The sequence below is a fragment of the Protopterus annectens genome, chromosome 2.part1 (genome assembly GCF_019279795.1).
Source record: "Protopterus annectens isolate FY-2018-M chromosome 2.part1, PAN1.0, whole genome shotgun sequence".
NCBI lineage: Eukaryota > Metazoa > Chordata > Ceratodontiformes > Protopteridae > Protopterus > Protopterus annectens.
Window position 1 is genome coordinate 1,235,378,811 of NC_056729.1, and position 20,937 is coordinate 1,235,399,747.

Sequence of the window (20,937 nt, forward strand, 5' to 3'; positions counted from 1 at the left end):
CACCTCAAATGATGCCTAGATACAAAGAAAAGAGAATTGGTTCTGATAATTGGTTAAACAGCTTGTGTCATTTCAGGGGGATCCAGTAAGTGACAAGCTGCTGGACAGTCCAGCTCGCTTCATGAAGGATGGCCTATATCTCTCTTTAGAGTGCTTCTGTACATGGGCTACAGCCTTTGCTGTCACACATTGCCTTTTCAGTCAAAACCCAGCTGATGGACATTCCGGTGTAACCAACATCTCAGTCCCAAAACTGGATCACATTAAGATGGTCTTCCTCAATACTAGACTAAACATTAAATTGGCCAAACCTGAGGCAGTCCTGCATTTAGAAAACATCTGTGTCTGCAGTTACTAAAACTTGGTTTAAACGTAAAGAGAGTACTCCCACTACACAAGCGTTTCGGGCTTTTCATGCCTTCAGACCTAGCTGCAAATGTCTTAGACTCTATATCTGTCAAGGAACATACTATCTCCAGGCAGATCCCTAGGGATACACAAACTGAAATCACTAAATTATCTCTCTCTCTCTAGAAAGTATTGATTATCAACTGACAACTTGTTACAGAATGCATTCTTTGCCCTCTTTTGACCATGTAAGGATTCCTCAATGCTCTAAATGATCTTGTCCTTATTTTGGGTGACTTTTAACTACTATTTAATAAACTGGGACATCTATACCTCCAACGTAGGATATGTCCAAAATACCTAGACTATGTTTAGCAGTTGGTAAGTAAACCTACCGGAGGCCACAGCATTCTTTATGTGACTCTTATACATATGATTACATCTTGCACTACTCCTCTGCTATGTCCTTCTCCAGTGAAATCTGACCACAGACTTGTGACTTTTTCCTTTAAACTTTCAGAAATCCCTTCAGCAAACGTTGCTGAATTTAAGGACTACAAATCATCCCAATCTCAACCTACTCTGTGATAAAACATCAAAGCTCACTCATGACTGCACCTCCCCAGACCTTAATACAGCATGCAAGTTTCACTAAGAAATTCTACACCAATTTTGAAAAAATGTACAGCATTAGCAGTCCCTACTAGCAACAAATATCATGGAAAATTCAACAAACCACCCTGGTAGCCCACTACCATAAATACACTATACAATAAAAATAAAACCCTCCTTAAATTATTTAGTAGATCCAAACCTCCTCAAGTATAACATCAAAAGCATTACAAAAACACTGAAGGACATTATCAGGTCCACTAAAGGAGCCCATGAACTTAAGCTGCCATCTGAAACCAAACATAATTGTAAATCCTTCTTTGGCTACATTACAAACTAAAAAACAAAGCCCTACACTGCTCAGAACGTAGTGATAATGATGCCTCCTAGTATGACCTAATAAACATTGCCAATATCCTTGCAAACAAATTTAGTGCCAACTTCACCCCTCATACTTGTACTCAAAGCCATGAAATATCAGAGCCCCTTACTCACAACTATCATTAAAGATCATTTACTGAAAATGCTAACCAAGACCAAAAAATACTTCTTTAATGGGACATGGCAATATGCCTGGTTGTTTAATGAATGTTGTTAAGCATGCCATTCAAGGACATAGATACATCAGTCAATAAGTTCCTGTCTTTTGATCATCGTGTAATACAAACTGCTAGGAAATCCATTTATTTAGTCCAGCTAAGTGCCAAAGGAATATCATCAAATTCTAAAGAGGTAGTCATTCCCTTATACTCAGCACTGATCAGGCCAATTTTAGAGTACAACGCTCCTTTTGGGATGTATCTCACTAACCATGTCAAACAATTAGAAATACCCCTAAGGTTCCTAATCAAAACGATCAGATGCCTAAAATTCCTGAGCTAATGAGAGTGCCTGGAAGCTCTTTTACATTATTCAGTGTCTTATATACTTTTGAGAGGTGATCTCTATCTTGCTCACTGCAGAAATAGAGAATCAATTGTCCTGGACATCCTGTTTCTACCAAAGTCCAATATCTTCAATAATACTAGAACCAGGGCCTAAATCTTCACCAACAGATAAATAAAACACTGTGAATGGACATGATTATAATCAAGCACCTCCCAAACCTCTGGAATAAACGTCTTCTGCATGTTAAGCAGTCTGACTATCTTTAAACAAACTAGATGACTGGATGAGCATCCACAAATTTAACCTCGGATTAACTGATATGGCCTTTCTGAACAGGGGAGGTGCAGCCTCCAGGAGGGTACTAATAAGTTGTGAATGGTTATAATCTACATGAATCTGTGAATCTATAAAAACACCAGAACCTGAATTTGAAAGTAAGAACACTAACTCAAGAGTTGTAATGGACTTCCTTTGACAGACTGTCTTGCTGGGTTGCAAGTAAAAATATATTTTTCTCCCTCACAGAGATCCATACCTACTCACCACTTGTCTTATTCTTTCATTTTCTAAATTCCTATTTAACCGAATTCACAGCCATAAGGGAGCCAGCATTTGTGGGTTCAAGACAGACAATCTAGTGTTGGTCAAGGTGCTAGACCCCCTGGAAGAAAACACACACACACACACACACACACACTCATAAATGCAAGCACACCTATGGACAATGTGCACTATTGCAAATTCACCTAAAGCATAACTGGACTGCAAGTGGAAAGTTGAGTGCATGGCAAAAAACAAGCACAAAAGCAGAAGCTGTGCAAAATGCTCAGGATAAATAACTAAACTGGAGAACCAAGAATTGTGAGAGCAATACTAACTGCTGTCACTGTACCACTTGACACATTTCTTGTTTACCTTTTATGGACATAACAATCTATCATAATCCCTATCTTTGCAACTACCATCTACACTGAATGGCAAGGTTTTTTGTCCCCATTCAGAACACAATTCTTTCCTCTTCCCTGCTCAATGTATAACCCCACACCACCCAAAGGACAGGCCATCCTTTGCAGAAGAGATTAGCCTTTTGGCCCGCCAGGTATACTGCCAAAGTAAAAAAGAATTGAGATCAGAGTACCAAGAAGCAGTAATCTGTAGATGGCAAGAATTTTTCATTTTACCTTTTACCCCCTGGCTGTTTCTGAATGTTGAACGAGCAATGTGCCCAAATGGCAGTACCACTGGCCCATATAAACACTTATTGCCACTTTACATATCATCACCAAGCAAACTCATCCAAAACACCTTTTTACCAGGGGCTAGTCCTGTGCCTTTCACAGATAGATGATCTTGTTGGAACAACCTCATTCCTTCAAACTAAAAAAGGACAGCTGGCCTTCGGTAACTCCAAACCACTCTTTCTAGCCAGGTCCACAGGTACCAGACCAACTAATTAAATCCCTGGGGTCTGTTAAACTGCATTTAGGGCTACAGTCTCCACTCAAGTGAAGCCACAGCACCTAAAAATGAACCTGACAACTTTCCTCAGTAAATCTTCATGAGATAGATGGTCTTCTTCTCCAGGGAAGTAATTGCTACCATATTTTAGCAGAAGCCTTAAAGTACTTAGATGTGTTGGCATAGGCTGATCTGATGATGGGTAAACAGTTCCTTCATTCTGAAGCTTTCTACCTCAAATCCAAGGAGCATCAAATCAAAGCACCGGTACTACAGTTGCCTCCTAACGAATCCACAGACGAAAGCCTCCAATGAGGTGCTGCAACCTGCAGTTCACAATTCTCTAATCTACTCATGAAGATTAGATGTCAAAGTTGTTACTCGGACAGCACTCCAATGTTTAAAGTCTCTTCCTGAAAGCTTGCTGTTTAACTACCATATTGTGCTGCTGGTCAAGTGGTTGGTCCAGTGTTCATGGATGAAGGAGGAAGTAAATGTGTATGGTGCATGCATTATCACTCCCAACACATCTTCTTAAATCTCACCCTACAAATGAATACAGAAAAAAGCCATGCATTGTATAATGAAATAAATAACAAGGCAGGAGATAAAAAAAAATCATGCCTATTTAAAACCTTAACATAGAAGGGTGGTCTGTGAAGGAATATTCTTTCAATAACAGGGTTTGTGGGGAGTTAAAAAAAAAAAAAAAAAAAAAACGGGTAACAAAAGAGGTAAATACAGCTTAAAATGAGACTGCTGATATATGTACACCCCTAAAAAAGAAACAGTGACAACAGAACAAGTAACCAGCCTAGCTACACAACAATAATTTCACAAGTCCTGATTCAGAAAGAGATTATATACATTTTCTCAGCAAGCGACAGACTGCCTAAACATAACAAAGACAGCTGTAATGTAATAACCTCTGCAGACAGAGGCACCATATTTTGTTGTATAGGCCTGAACAGAAAAACACAGCTCTTTATTTTCTCCTATCAAACATCTACTTTCGTTACAAATCAAGTAGAAAACTGTACAAAAGCAAAAGATGCAGCTCAGGTACAGTGTTCCAGAAAACAAGCACTTATACATAATAAACAAATGTCACTGTGTATATAACTGCATTGTAATGAATGCAAGTAACTTAACAGGAACATCAGAAGCTGTGAAAGGGATTCAATGTCTGGACACTGCATCTTTTTGTCAATACTCATTTTTCCAACACAAGAAGTTACACAACTGTAAAAATGTTTATGCTCTTACTACTTTTCGATTTCAAAATATTCTACTTCATGCAACAGCATTTCTCCTCGTTTTATTCAGCCACATAAAAAGTAGAACTCATTTTCCGTTTCTCCACAGCCTTATCTTTTACACAGGAAAGTATATACATTACCATCGTTTGACCATATGATCTGAAACAGGAATACATCTTAGCCCACTTCCTAAAACCATAAGGAAAGATGTCAACAGCGTTGATACACGGAGACCTAGAATGAAAACAGTGACAGATTAAATATTTCAGCAGATGTGAATACGAACATTATCAAAACATTAAGAAACAACCAAGAAAATTCCACCAAAAGCACGATTTATTAAAACTCTGACGTCTCGGCCACAGCCTTCAAGGAGTATCAAAACATTACACTGATCAATGGATAGATACACACACACACACACACACACACACACACACACACACACACACACACACACACACACACACACACACACACACACACTCTTATAATTGGATATTTACTATAACAATAAATGTGTCAGAGCAGGAATTAGGATCACTCAGCAGTAGTACTTTCCCAAGCTTCCACAGTCTCTCCCCTTATCCCATAATGCAGAGGGGTGCCTCCCCTCACCAGATCTGGTGCAAATAAAAGTATTAACAGTACACTACAGCTCAAAATCCTCCCAAAGAGGATCCTAGGCCCTAAACATTTGTCCTATATGGACAGACAAAAAAAAATCCAACTATTCTCTGACTCGTATCACCTACTTAGAGGCGATCTGTGCTTGACTTACAAAGTCATGGCTGACCCAGCTCTGTTAGAAATGCTACATATAAAGAAATCCCAATCCCTCCTCACCACACGCTCCAGAGACCTCAACCTCATTACCACAATCAACAGAACATGATTGAGGGACAGGTTCATAACACAGAGACTGCCCATGCTATGGAATAGACTTCCCATACATGTTAAGCAGAGCACCTCACTGGCACTGGGAACTAAGGTTGGGTAGCATTATGCCAGGGTAATCCTATGGGCTAGGCTTGTAACCTATACCAGAGAAAGCAGAAAGATAAATGGAGTGCTACCATGAATGATCCTGCTTTACCAGATCTAAAATCATGGTACATGCATATCTTTTAAAGCTGGTAAAATGAGGTATATTCTCTGTAAAAACAAGACAGAGTTTAAAGGCCAATCTTCCTGGGTGGACTTCCTTGTGGGAACATACTCTTCATAAGTGTTGCCCCAAAGAAAAGATATGGATCTGGATATCATATCAAGCTTGTAGCATCTTGTGAATATGTTAAAGGAAGACCAATTAGCTGCTGCTCAAATATTATCTAGGGTTGTGTTTCAGAAGGTGGCTATAGACGCCACAACAGCTCTGGCAGAAACAGCCTTTCAGGGACAGAAGGGAGGCCCTGCAGTAGTTAGAAAAGCAAAACTAGATGCAGTCAGACAGCAATCTGGGAAGCTTTGAAACTTTGTGGCTTATTTTGCACTGGAAAGGGAGCAAACATTTGTCAGACTTTATGAAAAGGCTGTTTCTTCAAGACAAAAGCTCATTTTCTGGTACACATCCACACAATGGAGGAGATACTTTCCTTGAATGGAGTACTCTGGATACAACACAGGAGGATACAAAATTGGATACAGTTGCACTCAGCAGCAATTTTTGGCATGAGGAAGGTGTTAATGCAGAGAACAGCTCTGTCTTTGTAGAAACGTAGACAGGCTGTTCTACTGAGAATGCCTGCAGTTCAGAAATTCTCCAGGAACAAGTTGCAATCAAAGAAATCTAGAAAAATGTTTTCTACATTTGCAGTTTCAAACGGGAGCAATTTTAGCACAAACTCCAAGTCAGTATCTGGTCTCTTAGGAGTTGCATGCATTTAAAGTTATGCAGACTTTTAACAATGCTAATGAAGGGGAATTAAAGCTCTCTTGAAAATTGGTATCCCAGCTAACAGCACTTTTATGGAGGAATAACCGAGTTTTAAATCAAAGACCTGAACAAGGTACTCAAGGACTGATACAATAGGGAATGTTGTCCATTCCTTTGCCAATCTTTTGGCAGTTGTCCAGACAGAAAAGTGGGTCCATTTGTTTCCAAGTCTTGTGTATGTTACATTTTTGAGAAAAATAAATTGTATGAACTATTCTGGAGGAAAAGGAGAAATACTGGCCAATGCTGGAAGAAAGAGTGGACACATGGGTACGGTTTGCTTGAGGGGTGTCAACAAGGTCTTCAATTGCACAAAGGAAGAGGATTCTATAGAAGATGAGACAGGAGAAGGGAACACTCATGTGAGAATGATCTTGGACTGTGTTGCTTAGTTTTCTGGCTGAAACTCTTCATGAAAATGGAAAAAGAGAAGCGTGTAGAGGAGTCTTATGGATGAGAACTTCACTAGGGCATTCCCCTAAGCAAGAGATGATGGAAAAGAAGCTGCTGCATGCAGCACTGCCTGTGGATGCAAACCAGTCAAAGCATGGATCGCCTCAGCATTGAAATAAATTTCAAATCACAGGGGGTTGAAGGTTCACTCGTGAGGCATCAGCAGAGAGCAACTGACCTTATCCATTATAGAGATGACAACTTCTGGAACACAGCTGGTTAGCAAAAACTGATCAAGTGACACAGAAAATTTCCTTACTTTCAAGGCTTATCAGCATAAAGCGTAGGAGCAGGCTTCCCCTAGCTGATGTACTAAACCACTGCCATGTTGTCAGAGTGGATAGCAATCACTCCTTGAAGTAAGAAATCCAGGACAACCTAATCATTAGAAGGGCTGTCTTGATTTCAAGTATGTTGATATGCAACTCTGTGAGTCTGGAATCAATAAACACTGAAGTATTTAAAAACACCACTCTGTTTGAACTGAATAACTCTGAGGAAAAAACACCATTTTCACTAAAATAAAAAAAAGAGGAGAAAAAAAAATTATGCTTGGACTAGACGATATCCATACACATTGAAATATCTGTTTGTTGAAGTGTCCTCCACCCCACCCTAGGACTAATATGCCTGTAGTGACTGGTGCCTGCTGCCAAGGAGCTGGGCAACAGAAATTAGTTGCCTGACAATACATTGGGTAGGTGCATCCAACACTTTAGGCACCTTGCAGACTATGGAAATCTGAAAAAGAAAATGTGAGATCTGCAAAATGAGACCACCAGATTAGTAGGGTCCACTGTAACACTCGCATGTAATACCTGGGTAATGCACCAATAATACTGTGGCTGAAAAAGACCCAGTGCCTCAAAGCAAAGATAACCAGATGTTTTATGTGAACCCAGAAGTATAGTAACCTTAACTTGAAGGGGAAGATTTGATACGCATGTTATTTGGCTTTAAGCTGCAGCTGATAAATATGAGCAGCTAAGAGGTAATCAAAATGGGATCCTGCAAGGTTCACACCTTCACAGTTAGTCAAGTAATGGAAGCAGAGACTACAGAAGAGAAGTCAAAGGCAAACCTGAAGTTGGAGACAACAGCCAATCTTCCCAGTCTTCATCCCTGCAACATCTAGTGGGCTGCTGCAAAACATATGCCTTTGGTGAACACAGTAAGGACTGTGTTGAAGAGTCCAGAACTGGTGTGGACTAGCTCCAGAAGAGAAGAGAAGAAATCTCTTGGATTATTTGGTGAGAAAACTTCTAAGATGCCTACCTCCATATCACAAACAGCACATCCACTCTACCTTGGATATGCAATGAAGGTCTGACTGCACTGTGACAACTCCCAAAAGTTTTTTTTTTTTTTTTGAGGGGGGGTAGAATAAATGTGTTTAAGCCACTTAACTCTAAAGCAGACTTGTGGTCCTTGGTCTTTCTTGGAACTAAAATAAATCTGGAGTAAAATCCTGACCCTTTCTATTCAGCTAGGACCTCCTGGATAGCTCTCTTTTGGAGAAGGCAAAAGGCCTTCCTTTACTGGGGAGCAAAAAGATTTTCCATGACCTCTCCAAAATAAGAGCCACAGTGCTGGGATTCTTTTAAGCATTGCCTGCAATCAGCTGAATCACTTCTTCAGCTGGGATCCAATTAAGATGACCTGAGAGGACCAGAAGGCCTCTCTGCAAAGATGCATTCAAATTAGAGAAAGTGTTCTGGCCCCATTTGCTTTTACGCTTCCTCTTACATAGACCCTTTAATCCAGACCTTGAAGGGGGGGGATCCAAAAAAGTAAAGACCATAACATGGACACCAAGACATCCTCCCAAGGCCTTCTCACTCGTGACTCTTTTTCTGGCTTGTAGGAAGCTGGATGGTGAGAAGAGCAGGAAGAAAAAGGTCCCTGGACCATTCTTTGAACTATCAAACGGGAAGTTCATGCATGTATGCCTGCATCACTGGCAATGAAATCAGCAATGTTCCCAAACTTGCAGTCAAGGTTGTCAACTGTAAGGATTTGATGCCAAATGATGCCAGACTTAAAGCTGAGGCAGAAAAAGCGGACCACAGTCTCAGGACCAACAAGTCTACACTAACCTCTGAGGATGACAGGGCCATCAAAACCCCAGTTGAAGTATGTGGCCTTGTTATCAAAGACTATAACATACAAACTCTCATTATCCCAGTTCAAAAAAACTCTCAAACTATACTTTCTAAGGCAATGGCAATGTCCATGCTCCAAGCCTGACTAGTCTCTATCCTTTAGTAATTATACTGCCCAACTAATCTGTTTCCTAGCCCTCTCTAATGCTCTAATCGTTTTGGCTGCTTGTTAAATCTTAAGAATCTGCTATCTTCTATGAACTTGTTACTGATATAGCTGTACTTGTGCCACTCTGTGGACACATTCTGTATTCCATGTATATTGCTTGCCTTAAGCTATGTAACTTGACTGTATGAACCTACCAAAATACTGAATCTGTATTCATGTATAATGATTGTTTTAAGCTATGTAACTTGACTGTAAGAGCTTACCAAAATCTGTTATCTTTGTTTTAATTTGTAACTGATCATTATGAAACTTAATAGCATGGAGCTTTTCTCCCCGGGCCTCCGCTGAAAATGGACATATATCCAGTCGGACTATCCCGCTAAAATAAATAAAATAAAATATAATTCTGACTCCAGGAATTGGAAACTTGACTCCAAAAGGAAATGGGTCAAAAACAGCCATGGCAGTTTGGACCTAAATGTTAATGGAAACAAAGGTCCCAAAGGTGCTGAGGTGTGTAAGACCAATGTCAACTTCAAGGTTAACATGGAAGTCCTCAAGACAGAATGTACTGACCCTAACTGGACCACCAAAGCTGCCACCCACACTGAAGGGTAGACAGATGGCTTGACAGAACAGTAACTTAAAGTACCTCCAGTGTGGAAGGGTTAGGCTCAAACCAGAGAAGCTGGGTAGGGAATGTATTTTAGGGTCTCCCTAATGTCAGCAGGGGAAGGAGCTTGGACGACATCTGTTGAATACAAAAAAAATCCTGCAAATTCTTTTGTAGTCTAACTGAACAGACACTTACCTGCGAGACATGATGGATACTGATAAAGAGGGAAGACGGGATATGAAGCCTGGGTAGACAGACTGTTGATTACAATCTTTTAACGCAGGGCAAGCAGGTTGTTTCAAGGGAGGGGTTATCCCTTAAAGGTGCTTAGACTTGGAAGCAGGTTTAATAAGAAACACCTTTTGAACATCAGCATTTAGAAACCGCAGAAGTATCAACAGGTTTAACCTTGTTGACACAATGTGTAGAGCCTGTGTCTAACTCAGACTTTCTCTTCAGAAAATCCTTGGAGGTGGAGACTGAAGCACTTGAAGTGAACTCAGCAGCTGGAGTGAACCAAAGATTCTATGTTCTACACAATTTTTCCCTTTCTTTTAAAGTGAATGACTTAAATACAGCACAAAAAGAACAATATGCAGTGAGATACTATTCACATAAGCATTTGACACATTTACTATATTTGAGTTGGGGGAGTGTTTTTGACCCACACTCACAATTCTTAAAGGACCAAAAGCCCTGTTTTTTATACATGACTAAGCTAATGCTTAACAAAAAGTGAACATAACTACAAAAAGAGAAAAACAGTGGCAAGCTTAGGAGAGGGACCTTAACTGTGCAACAACACAAAAATAAGCAACATAAACTAGCTTACAGAAGGAAAAAAGGACTGGACTGACCTGCAACTTGTAGACAAACAAGCAGCTTACTCATGGGAACTGCAACAACTAAGAACCTGCCAAAAACAGCAACACTAATATCAGCAACCTTGGGCTGCTAATCAATGCAAACTGACTAACATATGGTTAAAAAGATCTCTAGAACAGTCTTTGGGTACTTATGATTATGTGTAAAGGAGCAAGCCTGAGGTAGCCTGCAGAAGTTTTAGGTGTTGGGCAGACCAAGTCCTGCTGGTCTTCGGTGTACTGGGAACAGAGATGAAACTCCCAATAACAAATACTAATACTTCAGAAGACAGTACCCATTTTCCATCACACTGATGGAAGAACAGTACTATTTGCTAACCATGTAGAGCATTCTACGTGGAAGTTTTTCAGATTTTGCCTGAGAGCACTGTTTGGTTAGGTGTCTTGTTCTGCGTCACACAATTAGGTAACTGGAGGCTGAGGGAATCAAATCCTGGACCAAAGGAAACAGCATATTAACCACTGGGAGTGAAAATGACACTGAAGGGATCTACTAAAAGGTTAAATATTCAGTACCTGCACAACTCATGTTGGAATATAAAGATGGTGGGAGATGAAGATCCTTTGTCATACATGTACCCTTATAGGATGTCATAAAAGTGCAGAACTTCCTCAAAGGAATTTAGTCAGAAGGCATGAAGTCAGCACCCACAGGGTGAGATGCTGGAAGTCCCCACAGCCATTAAACTCCTAGTTTAGGATAGTGCACTAATTTCAATCAAAAAGATATGAAAGCAATAAAAGTTATGCATTTAGCACCTATCCACCTCCTGTTGGAACAAAAGGAGCGTGGGAGTTTAAGGTGCTCGACACATCAGCAAAACTTACAGGGAATGGCAAAAAAAGAATCCAACCCCGAATGCCATCAAAAGTGACAATGGGATTGATCCAACCCTCAATCCAGCCTCAAAAGCCTGACCTCAAGAAACCAAAAAGGTCTAGATTATCTCCAAAAAAGTGAAGGCTGAACTTGAGCTTCTGACCCCAGCCTGGAGTGACACTGGAATGAGATGGCCAAACTCTAGGACAGCCTGAAGAGTCCAACCCAGAAAATTGTCAGGACTGAGATTGATATCGAAGAGGTCCACAAGTCCCATGTAAAGGTACAGCCTGATAGCAAATGCCCAGAAACACAAACCAATAGACAACAGCAGTTCCACCTGAGAGGATTAAAGTCAGGGACTGAAAAAGTGATCAAGGGATAGTTTCAAGATACTGAATCGGATGAACATTTCTGTGGCCTCTGTTGACACCAACATCAGTACAGAGCTAGTGGAAAGGACCGAGGAGGAGTTCACTTTAGACAAACAGAGTCAGATCACTAAAGCCCAGGATTTAAAAAGTTTAAGAAATACCACAAAAGATAAACACCAGGTAAATAAAAAAGGCACAGAAACCAAATGGTCAAATATACAATACATTGTAAGCAAGCAGGACAATAGCACCAAACTGCTAAAAAAAAAAAAAATCCTTCAGTACTCTTAAAACTACACAAAACAATTCTGACTACTTGGTCTTCAGACTAGTCTAAAAGGCAAAATGGTGGTAATCCAAACTGGGGGGAAACATCGGCAGTAGCTCTGACAGTGAAAGGAAAAATGCTCAAAAAAGAAATGAACTCTGTTTACAACAGAAAAATAAAAGGTCAGAACAAACCAGGAATGAAAACATACTATTCCAAGCTGTAAGAAATTAGCAAACACAGCAGAAACAGATGAAGATGCACCTGGCTTTTCCTCATGGTGTGAGGGTCCCATCCGGTCCAGTAATCAAGGAGCCTCAAAATTCTCACCACTGTCACCAGTGAGGGACAGTCACTAAGAACAAAAATGGATACACACAGTATTTTCAGATGCAGCTCTCTGCACCAAACACAATTTCCCTTAAGAGCACACAGATAGCACACTCCAGACCCGGGGCGGGACTCACTATCTCCAGGCCCCAAAATGACTCGACACTGACCACTTTGGAGCTCTGTGTCCTTGTTCCAAGTAGCTGACACACACACTTGGATATCTGATTTTCAAACAAAAAGCAAAATTAATACTAACATAAATGGTAGACTTTGAACAATGCTGCAAGGCTTTTCAGGAGTGGCTACAGTGCAACTAAAATAAGCATAAGTACTCTTAAGATGTTAAAAGTATTCTCTAAAAGACCAGCCACAATGAAAGGTATAGAATTATTCAATAATAAATAATAAAATAAAAACATAAGAATACTGAAAATATAGTTACAATAAACACCAGAGTTTCAATCACAGGTGATTTAAAACAATAACACAATTGGATAGATTCACACAGATACAACACTTATCTCACTATATTTTCCAGACTGACTAAAGAACTACTGTTCCTAAATTACATTACTTACTACAGCATGGCAAGAAAATGAGAGCTGAGTTGCTTACTACAGCAAGGCAAGATGAGGTGTGAGATATCTGTTAGAGATCTTTCCTGTCAGGTTCTGAAAAACAAAGTGCTGTTGTGAGAGTTGCATCATATCTCTCACATATAAAAAAATAATTTCAGTTCTGGTTACAGAATGACATCACATCTGGTCACCTGACTGTGGTACAAAACACACCCCAAGCTTGGCTAAGATCTGTTGCAGCATCTGAAAGCTATAAAACAATTTCAAAAAACTTCCACCCTTCCAGGGTAGCAATTAGTTCACCCCTAAGAACAATACTGTAAGATTCCTAGTCCTGGTGTTCCCCAGACATTTTTGTCTCTGGCTGTAATGCTGCAATGGGACCTGTAAGATAAAACCTTTATAGCCTAAACCAACCCATTTAATTTTCAACCTATTTTTCAAAATTAGCTGGACTGAGGTTAACCTCTTCTCTTAAATAATTCTCTATTAAAATATATACATTTAATCAGTTATAATAATACTGTCTGACATACATGTATATCTCATTTTTTGTCCAGCAGGACCTACTATTAATGAACTTTTTAACACTAACAACTCTACAAACACATTTTAACAAATGCATCTGTACAACTCAGTGTGATAGTCAAATAGCATACATTTTTATAAAACTCCAGCTAGCTATGCTGGCATATGTTACCCTACTCTCCCTGGCACAAATGGCACTGCCTCATATCATCACACATAGCAAGAGAGATCAGAAGAAGGGTCAAGATTCACACAGCATTACAGGTAAAATAAGAGGGGCCTGATGGCCTTGGAAAGGCTGCAGATGTCAGCCTCTCTAGGTCCTGAAGATGGAACTCTCAAGTCCCAGAGCTATCCACAAAACTCACCTTTCTTTCAAGCCTACAATTCTTAAAGTTCTCTCCTTTGGTTTTTCATGAAAAACATTGCAAAGGCAAAAAAGTTTATCTATCCATTCCTCGCTCAGTGAAGAAAAACCTCTTGCATCTAAATCAACAATTATGTAAATCATGATCATGATTAACAGACTCCAAAAGCAGGTGTGTTTGGCAATAAGCAGCTCCCTGTGGCTTCCACTCACAGGACTTGTGAGTGGGAGTTCACTTTCAACCCCTCCCCGCCTTAAACATTGACATTCTTGAAAAATCAGTCCATGGAGCTGGCCACATCTGTGTTAGATGAATCAAATGATCCCTTAACAAGATGTTAAAGAACAACATACCCTTCACTGTAACCTTCTAGAATCAGAGTTTTTTTTATTACTAAGAGGGGGTGCTGAAAAGTTCTATGCCCGACCACTAAGGGAATGACATGAAGCCATGAAACTTAGAAGTTATTCAACATATTCTCCCCAAAGTTCAACACACTTGGCACATCGCATCTGAAGTTTCTGTAGCCCTGCTAAAAAAGTTTGAAATCTGGTCACTGAAATACTGCTCCCCTGCTGCAATTACCTCCTAATCACTCAAAAACTGCCACCCTTTCAAACTCTATTTAAGTTTTGGAAACAGGAAACAGTCAGATGGAGCAAGATCTGGTGAGTAGGGTGGATGATCTATGCACTCAAACTCAGTCACTACAACTTCTTCCTGATCCCAAAACACTGTAGCCATGATCTTTCCTGCTGGCTTTTGGGTCTTGAACTTCTTTGGCCTTGGTGGACCTGAGTGCTACCATTGCATTTACTGTTGTTTTGTCTCAGGATCATAGTGGCATACCCATGTTTCATCAACAGTAACTAGTTGTTCCAAAAAGTTGGCACCAGCTTGATGAAAATCCCACAAAATCAACTTGGAAGTGTCCACTCACTCTATTTTCTCTTGGCCATTCAAACATTTGGAAAGCCACTTGGCTGACAGCTTCTGCATACTCAACCACCAAGAACAAAAAACTGATGTGAAAAACAAGAAAAACGGCTCAGGAAAAATGCCAGCGTCCACAAACAAGTATTTAATAAAATCAATGTCCAAACACTTGGATTTGTTGAGTCTTGTTTTTTGGCTTATTTTGGACTTTTTTCCATCACAACATTGGTTTTTAAAGGACACTGATTTTATTAAATACTTGTTTGTGGACACTGGCATTTTCCCTGAGCCGTTTTTCTTGTTTTTTAGCTTCTGCATACTCGGCTGCTCATGGATTATAAACCCAAAAAGTTCCCTGGATATCTGTAGTGTCTCAGCAATTGTTTTAAATCAGGTCATGGACATGATCAACAATTTCAATAGTTGACACCCTTTGAGGCCCCCCAGACCTTGCTGCATCTTTGGTCTTGAAATCTCCATGCTGAAAGTACACACCACTTCTTCACAGTTGAGTAAGAAGGGCACTTGCCACTCAATGTTTGCATCATACATTCATGAATTTTCCTTTGGAGTTTTCTTCTGCAGGAATGGGAAAGTACAGTTGTGTACACTTACCATAAATGTAGATGCTCAACTGAATTCACTGCTGCAGTTATCACACTTGGGTTATCCTGCCAGGGGTAGCCCTCAGTCAGCCCGAAAACTAGAGGCTTAGTATTTCTGTGTCGATTGCTGTCGCTCCAGGACTGACGTCAGGTTGTCGGTGGTATAAAACAGGCAGCCAGTGCCATTACATCAGTTTTTCTTGCCCCAAATGTCAGGAGCCCCCAACAGGGAGCTAAGTTATGGTGGTGTAACACCACCAGTAGAAAGTAAATACTAATAGCCCTGTAAGGGTGAGGAAGAGTGAGCGAGAGAGAGACAAGGGGGCTGGAGGGTGGAAAACCAGGACTGCAACAGCGAATACACTTGAATATCTACATTTATGGTAAGTGTACACAACTGTACTATGTTCTTCGTGTTTCACTGTTGCAGTCATCACACTTGGGTTGATTCCCAAAGCTGAGGAATGGGTGGAGGCAGTCAAGAAAAGGTGGGGCTGGCTAGTATGCCCTGCAGGACTGCAGTTGCAAAGCCTGCCCTGGATTTTGAAAAGATAAGGTGGTAATGCTTGGTGAAGGTATGAACCAAACTCCAAGTTGCAGCCTCCAGGATATCCCTGGTAGGGACCCCTCTGGGAAAGGCTGTGGAGGTTGAAGTTGCCCTAGTAGAATGTGTTCTGACCCCTCTGGGGGTGGATTCCCATGGTGTTTGCAACAGAAATGGATGCAGTGTGCTATCCATTTGGAAATGTTTTTTTTTTTTTTATATAGCTTTGCCCTCTGCCCTGATGCAAAGCTGACTAGTAACTGGTCAGATTTCCTAAAAGGCTTAGTCCTATCCAGGTAGAATCTGAGCTGTCTGTGCACATCTAAAGAGTGCAGGATCCTTCCCCCCTTATTTTGAGATTTAGGGAAAAAGGTGGGTAAATGAATAGATTGGTTGAGAGCCACACTGGACATCACCTTAGGCACGAAGGTTGGGTTAGTCCTAAGGGAGATCCTGCCAGCATGAAAAATGATGAAAGGTTCTACAGCCATAACTGCTTGTAGCTCAGACACTCTTCTAGCTGAAGTGATGGACAGAAGCAAGGCTGTTTTCCAAGAGAGGAACTTTAACTCTGCTGAAACTGCAGGCTCAAAGGGGGGGGGGGCATGAGCTTTTCCAACACAAAGTTAAGGTCCCAAGCAGGGGCAGGGGCTATTCTTGGTGACCTTAAGTTGTTAGCCCCACTCAGGAACTGCTTGATGAAAGAGTGTGAGAAGAGATGTGGCTCAGTGCTGTAATGTGCAGAGATGGCAGAGGCATGGATTTTAATGGAAGAGAAGGATAGGCCCCTGTGGAGTAGTTCTGCTATGTAATCCAGGATGAGAGATAAGGAGGGCTGTGCTGGGTCCACTCCTTTAGTCTGGATCCAGGAAGTATACCTTTCCCACTTGTCAGCACAGGATTTTCTAGTACTGGGTTGTCTGGCTTAACATATGTCATCCAGGACTTGTTTGCATAGGCTGGCCACTGGAGGAGAAGTCAAGGAATAAGCCATGCTGCTAGGTTCAGGGTCTGCAACTGTGGATGCAAACACTCTCCCTCCTGCTGAGTCAGGAGAGTTGGAATCTGGGGGAGGTGCCATGGAGGCAAAAGGGACAGGCTGCACAGTAGTGGATACCAGTGTTGGTGTGGCCAGTCTGGGGCAATCAGGATTACCCTTGGTCTTTCCTCCTTTATTTTGAGTAATACTCTGGTAAGAAGAGGTAGTGGGGGGATGCATAGATTGAGAGGTTTGCCCACTGGAGGGATAGGGCATCCACTTTTCAGGCCTTGCTGTGAGGTTTTCTGGTGCAGAATTTGCTGAGCTGGTGGTTGTAGGGGGAGGTAAAAAGGTCCACCTTTGGGGTACCCCATTTTTGGGTCACAAGGTTGAAGGTGTTGTGGTTTAATTCCCACTCGTGTGGGTCCAGACGATTTCTGCTTAAGTTGTCTACCACAGAGTTTTGGTTGCCTGACAGGAATTGGGCTTGCAGATGAATACGCATGACTGAGGCCGTGTTCCAAAGGATCATGGCTTGCCTGCAGAGTGGGTAAGAGTGGGGTCCCTCCTGCTTGTTGATGTACCATATTACTGTGGTATTGTCGGTTCTGATTAGTAGAGGGCCTGTAGAAAGCAGGGATCTGAAAGCTGTCAGCGCATGCCGAGCAGCTAACATCTCTTTTTGGTTGATGTGCAGATGGATTTGGTTTGGGCTCCAGTGGCCCTGAATGCACCTGTCAACAAGGTGAGCACCCCATGCATAGTCTGATGCATCTGTGGTTAGGGTCTGGGCGGCATGGGGTTGTGAAAAGGGAAGTCCTTTGTTGTGGTTGCATGCTGCTGCCCACCAAAGAAAGTCTTTCCTTAGGCAGTGTATCATAGGTATAACAGTTTCCAGGTCCTGAGAATGCTGACACTAAGGCTTTTTAAGTACCACTGACGTTTCCTCATATGCAGTCTGGCATACAGAATTAGTAGAATGCAGGAGGCCAGGAACCCTAGAGATTGCAGGATTTTCCTTGTGGATAACTGGGTTCTGGTGGCCAGTTGAGAGAAGTAGCCTATCAGATAGGCTTGTTTTTCTGGAGTTAGAAATGCCATCTGGGATGCTGTGTCCAGGCTTGCTCCCAGGAATACAATTGTTTAACTGGGGACTAGTTTGGATTTCTTCTCGTTGATAGTCTACCCCAGTGAGGTTAGTAAATGCTTTACAAATGTCAGGTACTGCAACAGCTTTTCCTGACTGTCTGCCGGAATCAGGCAGCTGTCTATGTAAGGGTAAATTTGAATATTTCTTTATCTGCAAAAAGCAATGGCTGGAGCCAGGCATTTTGTGAAAACTCTGGGAGCAGTGGATAAGACAAAGGGAAGTGCAGAGAACTGATAATGCATAGATCCTGCCCTGAAACTTAGATATTTTCTGCAAGACTCTCTGATTGGGATATGCAGATAGGCCTCTTTGAGGTCTAGAGTGGCTAACCAGGCATCTTTGGATAGCATAGGCAGAAGCTGCTGCAGTGTGATCATTTTGAATTTTGGTACCACCAGGAAGGTGTTTAGAATAGATAGATCTAAGATTGGATGCCAGGTGCCCTCTTTTCTGGTTACCAGAAAAAGTCTGGAATAGAACCTTGGACTATCTGATCTGCTGGAACAGGCTGAATTGCCCTCATGGAGAGCAGGGAATGAACTTGGTTTTGTGCCCTGCAGGATGCTTCTAGGGTGTCAAACCCACATTGTAGGGTATGCTTACTGATTTGGCTTGCAGAATGCATAAGTTCCTGTAAATCTTTATTTTCTGCACAGTTTGGGAAGGTTGAAAATTTTTGTTTAATGAGTTCCATGGTATGTTGCTGGTATTTCAGCATGTGGAAAGTACAGTTGTGTACACTTAACATAAATGTAGATGTTCGAGTGTATTCACTGTTGCAGTCATCATACTTGGGTTATCTGTCTGCACGTAGCCCTCAGTTGGCCCGAATACGAGAGACTTAGTATTTCTGCGTCGGTTGCTGTCACTCCAGGTCTGACATCAGGTCATCAGGGGTGTAAAAACAGGCAGCCGATGCCATTACATCAGTTTTTCTTGCCCCAAATGTCAGCAGCCCCCCAACAGGGAACTAAGCTATGGTGGAAAAAAATCACCACCAGTAAAAAGTAAATACCAACACCCCTGCAAGGGGTGAGTATTATACACAGAGAGAGAGAGAGAGCAGGGGGCTGGAGGGAGGGAAAAGTACAGTTGTGTACACTTACCATAAATGTAGATGTTTGAGTGTATTCACTGTTGCAGTCATTACATTTGGGTAATCTGCTGTCAGGTTGCCCTCAGTCGGCCTGATTAACAAAGTCTTGGGTCCTGCGTCGGTTGCTGTCCGTTCTTCCATGACGTCAGGGGTATAAAACATGCAGCCGACGCCATTACATCAGTTTTTCTTGCCCCAGATGTCAGGTGCCTCCCCCCCAAATGGGGAACAATACATGTATGTACATATATATATATATATATATATATATATATATATATATATAAAATATAAAACACAAAACATATACCTCCAAACAAAAGTAAATACACCAAAAATGCTTTTAATCATAGTAACAGAAAGGAGAAGTATGGTTAGAGAAAAAACAGGGGGCTAGAGGGAGGGTAGCCAGGACTACAACAGTGAATACACTCGAACATCTACATTTATGGTAAGTGTACATAACTGTATTATGTTCTTTGTGTTTCACTGTTGCAGTCATTACATTTGGGTAGAATCCCAAAGCTGTGGTTGGGAGGATGGATTTATACAGAATTAGGAGCAGCTATAAGGCCCTGCAGGACAGCAGTGGCAAAGCCAGCTCTGGATTTAGAGAAGAGAGGTGAATGGTAATGTTTGGTGAACGTATGAACTGAGCTCCAGATAGCAGCTTCTAGAATGTCTCTGGTAGGAACCCCTCTGAGAAAGGGTGCAGAAGTAGATGCAGCCCTGGTGGAATGAGATCTGATCCTCTTAGGGACAGCTTTACAATGGTGCATGTAGCAGAAACGAATACAATGGCTTATCCATTTGGAAATAGTCTGCTTTGAAATAGCCTTTCCCTCTACCCCTGCAGCAAATGCCACCAATAGTTGTTCAGATTTTCTTAAAGATTTTGTCCTGTTTAAGTAGAATCTTAGTTGTCTGTGTACATCCAATGAATGCAAAATCCGCTCACCCTTGTTCTGTGGATTTGGGAAGAAATTTGACAGATGAATGGTCTGATTAAGAGCCACACTAGATACCACCTTAGGCATAAAGGATGGATTGGTCCTGAGAGCCACCCTGTCCAGGTAAAAAATAATGAAAGGCTCAACTGCCATAAGAGCCTGTAGTTCTGAAATCCTTCTAGCTGAAGTGACTGCTAAAAGAAAAGCTGTTTTTCAAGAGAGAAACTTTAGGTCTGCAGTAGCAGCTGGCTCAAAAGGAGATAGAGTGAGTTTTTCCAAAACAAAATTGAGGTCCCATGCAGGAGTTGGTGCTCTCCTGTGAGGTCTTACATTTTTGGCCCCTCTGAGGTACTGCTTTAGCAGAGGATGAGACAAGAGGGGAGGCTCTGTGCTGTAATGAGCTGAAATGGCAGAGGCATGGATTTTTATGGAAGAAAAAGACAGGCCCTTGTGAAGCATCTCGGTTAAGTATTGCAGAATTTGAGGAATATTGGGAATTGCTGTGCTTATTCCTTGTGCTTGGTTCCAGGCACAGAATCTTTTCCATTTGGCAGCATAAGATTTTCTAGTACTAGGTCTTCTAGCCTCCAAAATGACATCCATCACAGGTTTGTTGAGAGATGTAAAGGGTGAAATTAGTTGATCAGCCATGCTGCAAGATTCAAAGTTTGGAGCTGAGTGTG

The 20,937-nt window shown here is 41.4% G+C and overlaps 1 protein-coding gene across 1 annotated transcript in view; it reads right to left on the reverse strand.

Moving 5' to 3' along the window:
• Positions 1–20,937, reverse strand: part of SLC49A4 (solute carrier family 49 member 4) — an 838,329-nt gene that overhangs the window by 454,466 nt on the left and 362,926 nt on the right. Inside the window, exon 2 of the mRNA XM_044062768.1 lies at positions 4,706–4,799. Coding sequence (XP_043918703.1) covers positions 4,706–4,799 — 94 coding nt within the window. The remainder of the gene's footprint in view (positions 1–4,705; positions 4,800–20,937) is intronic.